Genomic DNA, 13,861 nt, shown 5'->3' with positions numbered 1-13,861 from the left:
CGCGACATAAAAACTGGTTATTATTTTGTCGTAAGGCTTGATTTGTTTTAACCTACGAGCTGAACATCATGAACAATTCTCAAAAAATTAAAGGGGGTAGGACCGGAAAAGTTTTCAACATCTTCCTATCCCTTTTGACACGGACTGTTTTATTTCAGCTGTATTTTCTAACACTGTTTTTGTTGCTCCGTCGTCCGGAGGAAACCAATTGTTTTTTTCTATTTTATTTCTTGCATTTTATAGCTTTCTTTTTTTTTTTTTTTTTTTTTTTTTAATCATGTCATTTATAAAAATAAATTAGGGGGAAAGATTACCTCCCCTTTCTCTTCTTGCCCCGCCCAGGGAATATGGCCTGGTAGGCGACCGCACGTGAGAAAATGAGCTGATGGTGTGTTCCGGATGCATCGGACACCATCCGTCATTTCCTGTCTTGCATTCAAAACGGTCGGAGTTTCCGGGAGGTTCGGAGTCGGACATTAAGCTCGAAGGAAAGTGCTTTGAACACTCTTCCGAACCTCGGAGCTGTTTTGAACGCGGCAATGCTTTAACAAAAGAAGCACCACGGAATATTGGTATCCGAGGCGTTTTGAACACACCAAAAATTATTTCCTGGAGAGAAATCATGGCTCGCAAATGAGCGAAGGAGGGCTCAGTGTTTGGATGTACAAATGAGCACAAAAGTATATTTGTAGTTCCTTCATCCGAGCCTCTAAAGAACCAGTGGGTTGATTTTATTTTCTCTTGAAATGATCCGCCAGTCTGCGCCAAACATTTCACCGAAGACTGCTTCCTCAACTTGGGCCAATACAGAACTGGACTTGCTCAACGTCTGAAAATGGATTCTAGATCAGTACCAACTCTCCTCGGCTCAGCTACAAACCGCAGACAAGTAAGTAAATTAACGCTATGTCATTGTGTTGCTTTACTGTATATGGTTACCTTGTTATCCTTATAATGTTGCTGTAGCATTGGCTCTACAGCTAACAGCCCAGTTACTGTCGATAATGGGTAGGTAGCATCAGGTATGTGTATGAATGCACACAATGTATCCCGAGTGTTGTCCACTTCTTTGTTATTTAGATCACCGTTCTGACTGAGCGTGCACCTCTGCAAACCAATGGGATCACACATGAATGGGCCCAATTCAACAAAGGGGGTACAGGCAATGATCTCTACTGCTTGTACACAGAGGGAATGCCCATAATCTTTAAGAATGTCTTCTCACCCTACTACTACAAACAAATACAACAGTATTGTACAAAAGTGTCTGCTGGATCAAAGCGTCTGCTAAATGCCCTAAATGTAAATGTTGTACCAGTTACGTGACCGCAGTAGTTCTAGCGTTTGACCGATGAAGAGATAATGATGGTTTGTTAACTCTTCCTAAATACATAGCCCCACTCATATTTCCCCCCTCACACTTGATTCAAATCAATGGGTGATTAGCAGATTTTTGCAGAGCTTGATGTAATTGTATAGAGATGAAATTAACTTTAAAGAAGAACTAAAAAAAAAATGTAATCAATTAAATGATGTAATAAAATGTGATCATTGCATAGATGCTTACCATATATCTTCTTACAAATTGCACAATATACAAAGTAATAAATTGTGTACTAATTTGACCTTGTCACTGCACAGGCCAGCTCATCAAGTGCTTCCATTCAGCAGCTTCTCTCAAGGGATGTTGCCTGCCAGACAGAACACCTGGAAACACCTACTGTAGCCACACGGCTATCCTCAAAGACTTTACAGTCCCACTTTAACAGTGAAGGTATGTACTTTCAAACTTCAATACATTTACTTTTGATGTAGTAGATTCTAGGCAGCATAGATTGTAGGCTGATGCTAGATATTACCTGCGTCACAAAGCCTTGTCCTCTTTTGAAAAGAACCCACCCTTTTGAACCCAAGACCAGACCCAGACCGTGGAAAACACGAGTCAAACTTGGGAGTTGCATTTCAAAGATGGAATCAGTCAAGAGCCCAGAAGGGTTTCAAGACAGATGCCACATGAGCTGGTTTATCATTCTCAAACATCACTGAATTCATAATGTATGAATGTTGGCTGATCAGCTTAAAAGGAAGGACACTTTGTCGATTCTTATTGTCAAAATAGAGTAATTGCGCTTGTCTCGCATGTGATGTTGTGCTCAGATCATTTTGCGCTGGTGTTCGTTGAGTTTCCTTCACCTGGTATGATATAAATAAAGTTTCGGCCAAGTTCAAAGCACATTTACACATTGATCTGGTCTCAGCAGATGCTTTGACTCTGTTGGTTTTAATGTCATATTTGGAAGCTCAATCTATGCATTTTTTACCCCAGAAATCTCATCAAAAGTAACCTTTTAAAGGGTTATTCTTCATACATTTTTCCGGGGGTGGGGGGCCATGTCCACGCACCCCCCTAATGTTGCTAGGTTACCAACTCACAGCACCACTGATGCAAAGAAATCTAGGGGAAACAGTGCTTTCTGTCTTTTTTTTCCTCCCTCTGCAGAAGACTGCGATGCATTTGGAGACCGCAGCACGCAGCGCGGCGCCACCTCAGAGAGTCTAGGTGTGGATGCCCCTGGCTCCTCCCACCTGGCCAGTCACAGGGAGGAGCTGAAGATCGTGATCGTCTACGGTAAAGGGGAGGGCCCACTGGCGGTGGACGGCCATGACACCCTCTTCACCGCGTCTGAAGTGGAGGCCCTGAACTCGCTGTCTGCGGACCACAGCGCGGCCAAGAGCCTGGAGCGCGGCGAGCGGCTGGTCTGCCACGAGGAGCTGAGTGTGCAGGTTGGAAATCATCTTCTTATTCACCATCCAAAAGAGAGGCTTCCTCTGTTACAACTCCAGCACACACCCTTATAAAGCACACTCCTTTATGATTAAATGCGTCGTAAGTGGGGATTAACAACTACTCGGTGAAAATTAAAGAATATGTCTTGTGTGTGTTTCCTTCTTTATGTGGAAAGCAGCAGATCCCAGACACCATTTCAATCAAGGTTGAAGAGGATATTGGTGGAGGCATGCCCGCTGGAGGTTAGTAATCAGACCCTCCAGGATTTCGCAATGTTGTGATTTGGAACTTCAACGCAACATCAACCAATCTCCGCAAATTCAGGCCGGTGTCGCAATATTAAATAACCACCGCAACTTTCCCGCAAATCAATGGCGTCGTCTTGAACTGACGTCGACAAACTACCTTCCGCTTTACTTCCGTGTTTACTAAGTTCAAGGGATTCAAGCATTCATGTAGCATGTGCACGTCCAACGTTTCACACTCGCCGAAGAAATAACTGCAGTAGATCGCGAAAAGCAGTATCCTGTTATTCTACATGAATAACGGGATATTTCTTGTACTGCATGCAACATTGTGGTGGAACATAAGCATAAATCTTCAATTGATAAGCATTTTGCCACCGCGAAAACATAACTACAGAACTGCAGGCAGGCCGTCAGACAACGAGGCAGATCACTAAGACATGGGCTGTTGCATCCTAGTCAACTGCCAGCGCGGAAGGAATCAAGAATCAAACATTCATAAGAACATTTCTCAGTGTTTTTGTTCTTTTAATTTATGGTTTTTTCAGTAATAACTTAATATTTAACAAATTACTCGGGGAAAATTGCAGTAATAACTTAATATTTAACATCAGGAAAATCGCATCTCTAATCGTAACTTTTTGGAAAAGCTCATGCAATATCAGCCATTTTAGGCCGCAATAATCTCAAAAAAGCCCCGCGAAATCATGGAGGCACTACATAACATATGTAGCTATCTGTTATGTATCATAACAATTACTTTCTGCATTCGTTTTCCGCTCTGAAGAAGACGCCCAAGACATTAGAGACTGCAGCACCCAGCGCGGCGCCACCTCGGAGAGTCTGCATGTGGACGCCCCTGGCTCCTCCCACATGTCAAGTCACAGCGGGGAGCTGCGCATCCTGAGCGTCTATGGACAAGGTGACCACAGCGTGGCCAAGAGCCTGAACTGCAGCGTGAGGCTCGTCCGCCTTGAGGAGCTGACTGGGCATCAGGGCGGCTGCAAGGGCTGGCCCGGTGTCTTGGGTGGCAAGGTTTTTCCCAACAATGCCAATATGATCGTCCCCATGAGGACCCACAACGACAAGAAGCCGTACAGGTGCTACCAATGCATGAAGCGCTTCAGTCTGAAAGGCACCCTGAAGCTCCACATGAGGACTCACACCGGCGAGAAGCCCTACAAGTGTGACCAATGCACAAAGCGCTTCGCAGAGTGCTACAAGCTGAAGACCCACATGAGGACTCACACCGGCGAGAAGCCCTACAGCTGTGACCAATGCACGATGCGCTTCGCAGAGAGCTACAACCTGAAGATCCACATAAGGACTCACACCGGCGAGAAGCCCTACAAGTGTGACCAATGCGTGAAGCGCTTCGCAGAGCGCTCCAGCTTGAATCTCCACATGAGGACTCACACCGGCGAGAAGCCCTACAGGTGTGACCAATGCAAGAAGAGCTTTGGACGGATAAGCTCCCTGAGGAATCACATCAAGGCTCACACCGGCGAGAAGCCCTACAAGTGTGAGCAATGCGTGAAGCGCTTCACAGAGCGCTCCGGCTTGAAGATCCACATGATGACTCACACCGGGGAGAAGCCCTACAGGTGCGACCAATGCAAGAAGAGCTTTGGACGGAAAAGCACCCTGAGGAATCACATGAGGACTCACACCGGGGAGAAGCCCTACAGGTGTGACCAATGCAAGAAGAGCTTTGGACGGATAAGCTCCCTGAGGAATCACATCAAGACTCACACCGGCGAGAAGCCCTACAGGTGTGACCAATGCAAGAAGAGCTTTGGACGGATAAGCTCCCTGAGGAATCACATCAAGACTCACACCGGCGAGAAGCCCTACAAGGGTGACCAATGCGTGAAGCGCTTCACATAGCACTCCAGCTTGAAGATCCACATAAGGACTCAACACCGGCGAGAGGCCCTACAGCTGTGACCAATGCACGATGCGCTTCGCAGGGAGCTCTGCCCTGAAGATCCACATGAGGACTCAACCCTGTTTATAAGCCCTGCGTGTCTGCAATGCAACGCCAGCTGCAGCCAGGGCCGCCGGTTGCTATAAGCGAACTAGGAGATTGCCGAGGCGGGTGTCAAATGTGTTGGGGGCGCCCTCTAGTGGCGCCCTTTATTCCCATTAATCATACAGGGTATCCGCGCATCCTTAAAAAGTCTTAAGTAGTCTTAAATTCATGTTTCTAAATTGAAGGCCATAAAAAGTTTTTAACCCGTTACAAATGTCACATGCTAGTCTTAAATACTGTAACTCAAGGTCATAAATTTGTCGGGGCAGCACTATTTTTTTTTTTTTTTTTTCGCAGAGCTTTTTAAGAAGGACATGTAGAGAGGCTTCTTTCTTGATAGCTGCATATAAAAACGATTATCTTTGTGCTTGCTGGCTAATCTGCGACAATGGGTAGGTGCAAATTCAAGGAAAGTTTGCTGGAAGACGTCCGTTTCCGAAGTTGGCTTGCGTCTGTTGCCAACCCCCACCATTGCGTGTTTTAGGTCTTAAAACATCATTCAAGGTGGTATTAAAAAGTCTTGAATTTGACTTGCTGAAACTTGCAGATACCCTGTCATAGAATTAGAAAAATAATTAGAAAATATAGCTGCAAGCAGCAGTGTGGAGATCAGGCATAATGGGACTTGATAAACAAATTTTGCTGGACGGACGTAATCGGCTAGGTGGCTACATGACGACCGTCTCGGTAATCGGTAATACTGACAGCCGGTGGGATGAGCATTATGCAAGTACGCGTCAATGTTTACCAAATGGGAAAATGACCCCACCTAGAGGTAAGGGCGCAATACAGTCTGCCTGACAGAACAAATGTCACAAATACATAGGTGTATTCGGAACAATATCCCTAAAAGAGACACAATGTAAACAAGCATCCGTTCTGGAGGTGGTTCGTGAAGCATCTAATCCAGTGGGAATTGCAGTTAATATTGTACGTGGGCGGAATGGTAAATATAGACATTGTTGCATTATACATTAAGTACCACTTGTCGCCACACGGGTGCAGTGTCTACCCATTAATGAGCGCTGTTCATCGCAACTAATATTGAAATAAATGAAGTAGTGTTCTGATTGTATGCTGTATGTCAGATTTACATGATGATTGAATATGATTGATATGTTATCAGTTTTATGTAACACGGTATATGATATGACCATGAAAAAATACAGATGATTCGATTTTACTGACAATGAAAGTTATTGGCAAATGGGTATCACAATGAAAATACATTGAAGTTGCTTTCTAAGGGCTGGAATAGACTGCTAATAACGCACCCCTAAAAGTCAAATCACACCAAATTATTTGGGCATCATCAGGATAGGGTCATAAGACTATGAGCCAAGTTTGTCTTGGATGCATGAAGGCCTTGCAGAGATATGAAATCACTTCCTGTTTGACGTGCCCCTCCGGTTAAAGGTCACCAAATAGTTTGGATGTCCCCAGAATGATGTCATGAGTTGTCTATGTACCAAGTTTGGCTATGATATGTTAAAGAAGTGCTGAGAACAGGCCTAGTTCCTGTTGGGCTGCTTTGCCATCAGGTTTGATTGGCTGTCACGGCCAAACGGTTTTGAATTTGAGAAAGCTGACACATTTGTTCAGCTTGGTCTGATGATCATATATGCCAAGTTCCATGAAGATTGAACATCATTTGTGGCCTGTGGAAATGTACAACTGATTTGACAACTTTCAACATGGCGGCCAAGTTCTGATGAGGCCATGGGAAATAATTTATAAGCTGTATGGGGAGGTCTGACAGTATCATCAGACATTGAAAATACGTTTGAAATATACTCATGGGAAGAGAGAGGAGTTAAAACACATCTACATTAATTATAGCGCCCCCTAGAGGTCAAAGGTCACCAGATTCATTGGGTGTCCCCATTATGATGTCATGGGTCTATGTACCAAGGTTGGTTATGATATGTCAAAGGGCTGCTGAATATCGGCTTACTTCCTGTTTGGCGACTTGTTGGTCAAATTTGATTGGCTGTAGTGGGCAAACGGTTTTGAATTTGAAAAATCTATTCAATGTTTTTTATCAAGCATAGCCTGAAGATCATGTGTGCCAAGTTTTGAGTTGATTAGAGAACATTTGTGATAGGAGATGCATTTTGAAGGTTTTTGACACTGAACTCGGCTTGGACCAAGGCTTCCAATGATCCCTTGTTTGTGAATATTGGACGAATGGGTCGAAAGTTATGAACCTGAATGCATGTCTAACTTTGACCTGCTGGTGGCGCTAGAGCTGATGAGCTAGCGACCTCAAATTTGCTTCATGGGCTAATGGGACTGTCCTGAACCAGTGTGCCAAATTTCATAACTTTTCACCAAGGCATTCTATGTGCTGCCATAGACTCCCATGGCAGGAAAATAATAAGAAAACGTACGAAAACAATAGGTTGTCTCGCAGCTTCGCTGCTTGACCCCCAATAAAACAGGTTTATTAACCATGATCATCCCAGGTATTTTTGTATACAATTCATAAGATGATCCTTTTTGCTTATTTTTAGTGTCCTTATTTCCACAGTTAATATAGTTAATTTCGTGTTCAACATTCTTGAGCATCATTAATTTATGTATGGAGTATAGGATACTACAGGTTATAGGCTGCTGAAATTGGGAATCAAACCCAGTACCATTCAGCTGAACCCTCCACACGCGCGCGCACATACGCGCGCACACGCACACACTACCAGTGATTTGCATACGAGATACGTCTTCCTACTTTCTCTTGCTCGCCAGATACTTCTCGTGAGCACCAGATACTTTCTCGTACTCACGAGAAACGTTTATTCATCTTAACCCCATGTCCCTTTATGGGTTCCGTACCTTTCTCGGCTTTGCCCGCCCAGAGAATATGTCCCGACCGCCCATGAGAAAAAGAGCTACAACCGTGTGAGCATCCACAAAGTTATTTCCTGGAGAGACATCATGGCTTGCAAACGGGCGAAGCACGGCAGTTGCTCAGTGTTTGGATGTACAAATGAATATCAAAGTATGCTTTTTGTTCCTTCATCCGAGCCTCTGAAGAACCAGTGGGTTAATTTTATTTTCTCTGGAAATGATCAGCCAGTCTGCGCCAAACATTTCACCGACGACTGCTTCCTCAACTTGGGCCAATACAGAACTGGACTTGCCCAATGTCTTAACATCAAGTCTGGATCAGTACCAACTCTCCGGGGCTCAGCTACAAACCTCGGACAAGTTAGTCAACCAACTGTACAGTATATTTATTATCACTACATTGTTGTTGGTTTACTGTCTATGGCTTCCGTGTTACCATTATGATGTTGCTGTAGCATTAGCTCTACAGCTAACAACCCAGTTACTCTCGCTAATGCAAAGGTAGATGGCATCAGCTATGTGTGTGAACACACGCACACACACCGCGAGTGTTGTACACTTCTTTGCTTTTGATTCAACGTTCTGACTGAGCGTGCACCTCTGCAAACCAGGGGGGTAACACGAGAAGGGGCACAATTCAACAAAGGGGGTACAGGTACTGATCTCCACTGCTTGGATACGAAGGGAATGTCCCGAATCTTTAAGACTGTCTGCTCACCCTACTGCAAACGAATACGACTGTCTTTTACCAGCTACGTGCAGTAGTTCTAGCGTTTACTGATGAGGAGGTAATGCGGCGTTCCTTTCCAGAGACACTTTCTAGCCCGTAAGTTACGAGCTGGAACTGGGAATACATAAATCTGGTACGAAATCACGGGTAGTGAATTGCTGGTTTGACTGATGTTCCAGGGCACTTTCACGGGTAGAAGGTAGTGAAAATACGGGTTGGCTGGAACGTACCAATACGGCCACTTATTACTATTTATTGACGTCTTATCACAGGTCTTCACCTAGCGCCACTTCACAGCTTGCTGCTGCTGCTATAGCGGGCGGCCTGTTCAACGCTTTGGACGTTGTTGTTCCTGTCTGTATCCCCAACAGTAGCCGTTAAAGAGTGGTTCATCTTTGGCAGCCTTGCCAGATATTTAGCGGCGTCTTATTTCTTTTTCCTTTTATTTGAGCCGCTTGGGTCACTTTATTTCCTAGCCCTTTTCTTAACACTAAATTTTATTTTCGCGTTTCTGATCGTCATGCTTCGTCTCTGTTTGTGTATTTCAAAAAAGAAAATATACATTATTATTATTTTATTTTTTTTGGTTGGGGGGCCCCCCTACTATGGGGACCCCAAGCGGGCCCCGGCCTATGCCTCTATGTTAAGACCGCTACTGAGGCTCATGTCATTACCTAAACATGCTTATCTTATATCTTCTTACAACTTGCACCAGGAATATATACAAAGTAATAAATTGAGTACTAATTTGACCTTGTTGTCTCTCCACAGCCCAGCTCATCAAGTGCTTACATTCAGCAGCTTCCCTCAAGGGATGTTGCCTGCCAGACAGACCACCTGAAAACACTAACTGTAGGCACACAGCTATCCTTAAAGACTTTGCAGTCCCACTTTACAATTGAAGGTATGTACTTTCCAACTTGAGCTCATTTACTTTTGAGGAAGTAGATTCTAGGCATAATAGATTCTAGGCTGATGCTAGATTCTACCTGCGCTAAAAGGCCTGGTCCTCTTTTGGAAAAGCATCATGACCAGCGGCTTGATAAAACACGAGTCAATATTGGGTGTTTCATTTCAAAGATGGAATCAGTCAAGGGCCCAGAAGGGTTTTCAAGACAGATGCCACATGAGCTGGTTTATGATTCTTGAACATCAATGAATTCAAAATGTATATATGTTAGCTGATCAGCTTACAAGGAAGGACACTTAGTCGCTTGTTATTTTCAAAATAGAATATTTGCGCTTGTCGTTCATGTCGTGCCCATATCGTATATACAGTATATCATGTATTATTTATGTTGTGCTCAGATCATTTTGCGCTAGTGTTCGTTGAGTGTATAAATTCATACACACTGCCTCCTTTTATGCAAATAATGTATCAAAACAATTACTTTGTCATTTTTTTCTCCCTCTGTAGAAGACTGCGATGCGTTTAGAGACCATAGCACGCAGCGCGGCGCCACCTCAGAGAGTCTGGGTGTGGACGCCCCTGGCTCCTCCCACATGTCCAGTCACAGCGAGGAACTGAAGTTCATGAGCGCCTACGGAAAAGGGGAGGGCCCACTGGCGTTGGGCGGCCATGACACCCTCTTCACCGCGTCAGAAGTGGAGGCCCTGAACTCGCTGTCTGCGGACCACAGCGCGGCCAAGAGCCTGGAGCGCGGCGAGCGGCTGGTCTGCAGCGAGGAGCTGAGTGTGCAGGTTGGAAATCATCTTCTCATTCACCCTCCAAAAGAGAGGCTTCCTCTGTTACAACTCTAAAACAAAACCATAGAAAGCCCACACCTTTATGATTCAATGTGTCAGTGGGGATTAACAACTATTCTGTGAAAATGAAAGAATATGTCTTGTGTGTATTTCCTTCTTTATGTGGAAAGCAGCAGACCCCAGACACCATTTCAATCAAGGTTGAAGAGGATATTGGTGGAGACATGCCCGCCGTAGGTTAGTAATACACATTGCATCTTTGCAAGCAAACGACCTGGATCAACTGAGAATGTACTCGATTCTACCTGCGCTAAAAAGCCTGGTCCTCTTTGGAAAAGCATCATGACAAGCGCCCTGCGAAAACAAGAGGACTACATATACAGTCTATAGTAGAATGATTTACATCTTCTTCATGGCAGACAGATGTCAGGAATGCTGAATTAGCTCTGACTCCCATTATAACTACAGTATTGGTATAACATGTGATGAGGCAACAACAGGTGACCTGGGTTGTGTCTTGATGACCTCCCCACATCCTTAAACGGCGGAGACGTAGCGGTGCCTTCTGAGCTGGAGCCTTTAATCCTTGACCACCCAAAGGAGGACTAGGAAAATGCATAATCAACAAATAGAAGTTAGAAAGAAAGAATGTCAAAATATAATTCTTCCAATACACACAAGTGTGTACAAAGTACATACTGTATCCCATTGGGCAAATAATGAATTAAAACCTTTACTTTCTCTCCGTCTTTGTTTTCTTCACTGAAGAAGACGTCAATGACATCAGAGACTGCAGCACCCAGCGCGGCGCCACCTCGGAGAGTCTGCGTGTGGACGCCCCTGGCTCCTCCCACATGTCCAGTCACAACGGGGAGCTGCAGAACCTGAGCGTCTACGGACAAGGGGAGGGCCCACTGGAGGTGGACGGCCATGACACCCTCCTCGCTGCATCAGAACCGGAGGCCTTGAGCTCGCTGTCCGCTGACCATAGCGTGGCCAAGAGCCTGAACTGCAGCGTGCGGCTCGTCCACCTTGAGGAGCTGACTGGGCATCAGGGCGGCCGCAAGGGCCGGCCCGGTGTCTTTTGTGGCAAGGTTATTCCCAACAATGCCAATCAGATCCGCACCGACGAGAAGCCGTACGGGTGCGACCAATGCATGAAGCGCTTCAGTCGGAAAGGCTACCTGAACCGCCACGTGATGACTCACTACAGGGAGAAGCCCTACATGTGTGACCAATGCGGTAAGCGCTGCCTATGGCAATGCGACCTGATCGTTCACATGAGGACTCACTCAGGCGAGAAACCCCACGAGTGTGACAAATGCATGAAGTGCTTCAATCAGAAAGGCCAGCTGAATAGCCACATGAGAACTCACTCCGGGGAGAAGCCCTACAAGTGTGACCAATGCACGATGAGCTTCAGTCTGAATGGCACCCTGAAGACCCACATGACGATTCACTCCGGGGAGAAGCCCTACAAGTGCGTCCAATGCACGAAGAGCTTCAGTACGGGCCCCAAGCTGAAGATCCATATGAGGACTCACTCCAGGGAGAAGCCCTACAAGTGCGACCAATGCACAAAGCGCTTCAGTCAGAACTCTACCCTGAAGATCCACATGAGGACTCACACCGGCGAGAAGCCCTACAAGTGTGACCAATGCATGAAGAGCTTCAGAAACAGCAACAGGTGGAAGATCCACATGAGGACTCACACCGGCGAGAAGCCCTACAGTTGTGACCAATGCACGATGTGCTTCGTAGAGAGCTCCGGGCTGAAGATCCACATGAGGACTCACACCGGCGAGAAGCCTTACAGGTGTGACCAATGCAAGATGCGCTTCAGTTACCGCACCTCCCTTAAGACCCACATAAGGACTCATACCGGTGGAAAATAATAAGAATAACGTAATAATAATAATAAAAAAAACTGAAACATTTCTGTCGGTGTCCACGCTTCACTCGTTGTTTTATTTGTAAGTGGTATAGCAGAGCTATAAATGGGTGAAAAAACTGCCAAGCAAAGTAAAGGTATATTAGTTAATGAGTCTTCAGTGATGTTTTGTATAGTAATGGCAATTAAAAGGTAACACTCGCTATGGGAACGGGGGGCACAAAACTGAATCTCGCCTAGGGCTACCAAAGGGCTAGAACCGGCCCTGGCTGCAGCGACCCAAGCTATTTGTGTGTGCACATGCTCAAGCACACAGGCAATGGGGTGCTTTGACATGGGGTAACCGGACGCCTGGATTGACACCTCCAACCCTAGCCTGTATTTGTTTTATATATATCACAATTAAACCCTTTCCAACTTTTGATTTGCTTTCCGTTTTTATTGTTATTAATTGATGCCTGAGTGATGAAGAATGACTTGTTCTGACACTTCTGACAGCAAAATATTTTTGATTTAATTTCATTTACTTTCATTCCACTAGCCATCGCTATTTGACCCATGGTTGTTATTCTGATATTGAGGAAAATCATGATCACTGGAGTTCTATTTAATTGAAATAAGAGGCCCGTTTCGCCATTTAGATCAGGGTTTCCATGATCCATACATCACGTCTTTATAGGTTTGGCGTGGACGCGCACAACCTTGTGTTAATCAACCCCGTGTTGATTGAACTAATGCATAACCGCTGCTGTGGAACCGACAGCTCTGGTTTAGTTGGCACAGGGTAAATCCACCTAGAGTTCAGGGTTAACTCTGTGTTTGTTAAACCTCCGTTTGAGAAACCCAGAAACTCAAGGCCACAAAAACAAGTGTAATTCCCGCACATAGCCACAAGCGGTCAGCCCCAAGCAACAGACCGAGTTGCAATGCCAACACATAGCCGCAAGGGATCAGCACGGAGTACACATACGGGTAATAACCAGGAGGCGGGAGTTCAGCACCATGCTCAGCCAATCAGAGCACATAACTGAGTCCACGCCTGCCCAGTATTAAAGTCACAACACATAGCCCAGGGGGCAGAACGCTCCAGGGAGGGCATCCACGGATGTCCAGCTAAGCGTACCTCCATGATAGAATAATAATATATGTAATAATGTAATAATTCCTCTCCTTTTGCTTCATAAATATCATAGCAAACCTTTCCCAAAATAAAGTGAGTTACAAGCGACCCTGACTCTGCAAACTTTTTCCAAAGAACACTGCAATACATGTGATTCAAGAAGCAGGTAGGGGTTCGACGATGAATAGGCCTACATGTGCGTTAAACAGTGAATACAGACACAAGCGACTAAGCAGCAGGTAAGGGTTAAACAGTGAACAGGGGCCGTATTCACAAAGCATTTTATCTTACCGCTAGGAGTGCTCCTACCTCGCGCTAAAACATTTTACGTAGGAGTTTTTTTCTTAAAAGTTATTCACAAAGCCGCTGAGACCTAGGCCCAATCTCATTCCTTTGCTACATAGAAAATCTCAGCCCTAGCCCTGCTGTTGCGCGTTCACGCGCCGTGGAGGCATGTCCCAATACTGTTTAAATGTAGCTTAAGGGGTAAGGGGGAGGGCT

At 45.3% G+C, this 13,861-nt stretch overlaps 1 protein-coding gene and 1 pseudogene across 2 annotated transcripts; both read left to right on the top strand.

Annotated features, from left to right (window-relative positions):
* Window positions 1-2,971: 2,971 nt before the first annotated feature.
* Window positions 2,972-12,662, top strand: LOC115541769 (zinc finger protein 271-like; annotated as a pseudogene).
* LOC115541310 (uncharacterized) lies at window positions 7,053-10,437 on the top strand. 2 transcript variants are annotated; one of them, XM_030352996.1, is made up of 3 exons: window positions 7,053-8,272; window positions 9,414-9,546; window positions 10,060-10,437. In XM_030352996.1, the coding sequence occupies exons 1-3, from the start codon at window positions 8,000-8,002 to the stop codon at window positions 10,401-10,403; spliced, it is 750 nt and encodes a 249-aa protein (XP_030208856.1). In that variant the 5' UTR covers window positions 7,053-7,999; the 3' UTR covers window positions 10,404-10,437. The 2 variants fall into 2 exon arrangements, with proteins under 2 accessions (XP_030208856.1, XP_030208855.1); XM_030352995.1 differs by having other exon boundaries at window positions 7,053-8,287.
* Window positions 12,663-13,861: the final 1,199 nt, after the last annotated feature.

Source organism: Gadus morhua, chromosome 4, assembly GCF_902167405.1.
Source record: "Gadus morhua chromosome 4, gadMor3.0, whole genome shotgun sequence".
NCBI classification, from domain to species: Eukaryota; Metazoa; Chordata; class Actinopteri; order Gadiformes; family Gadidae; genus Gadus; species Gadus morhua.
Note: the sequence above shows the minus strand (reverse complement) of the source record. Positions and strands in the feature narration are given on the sequence as shown.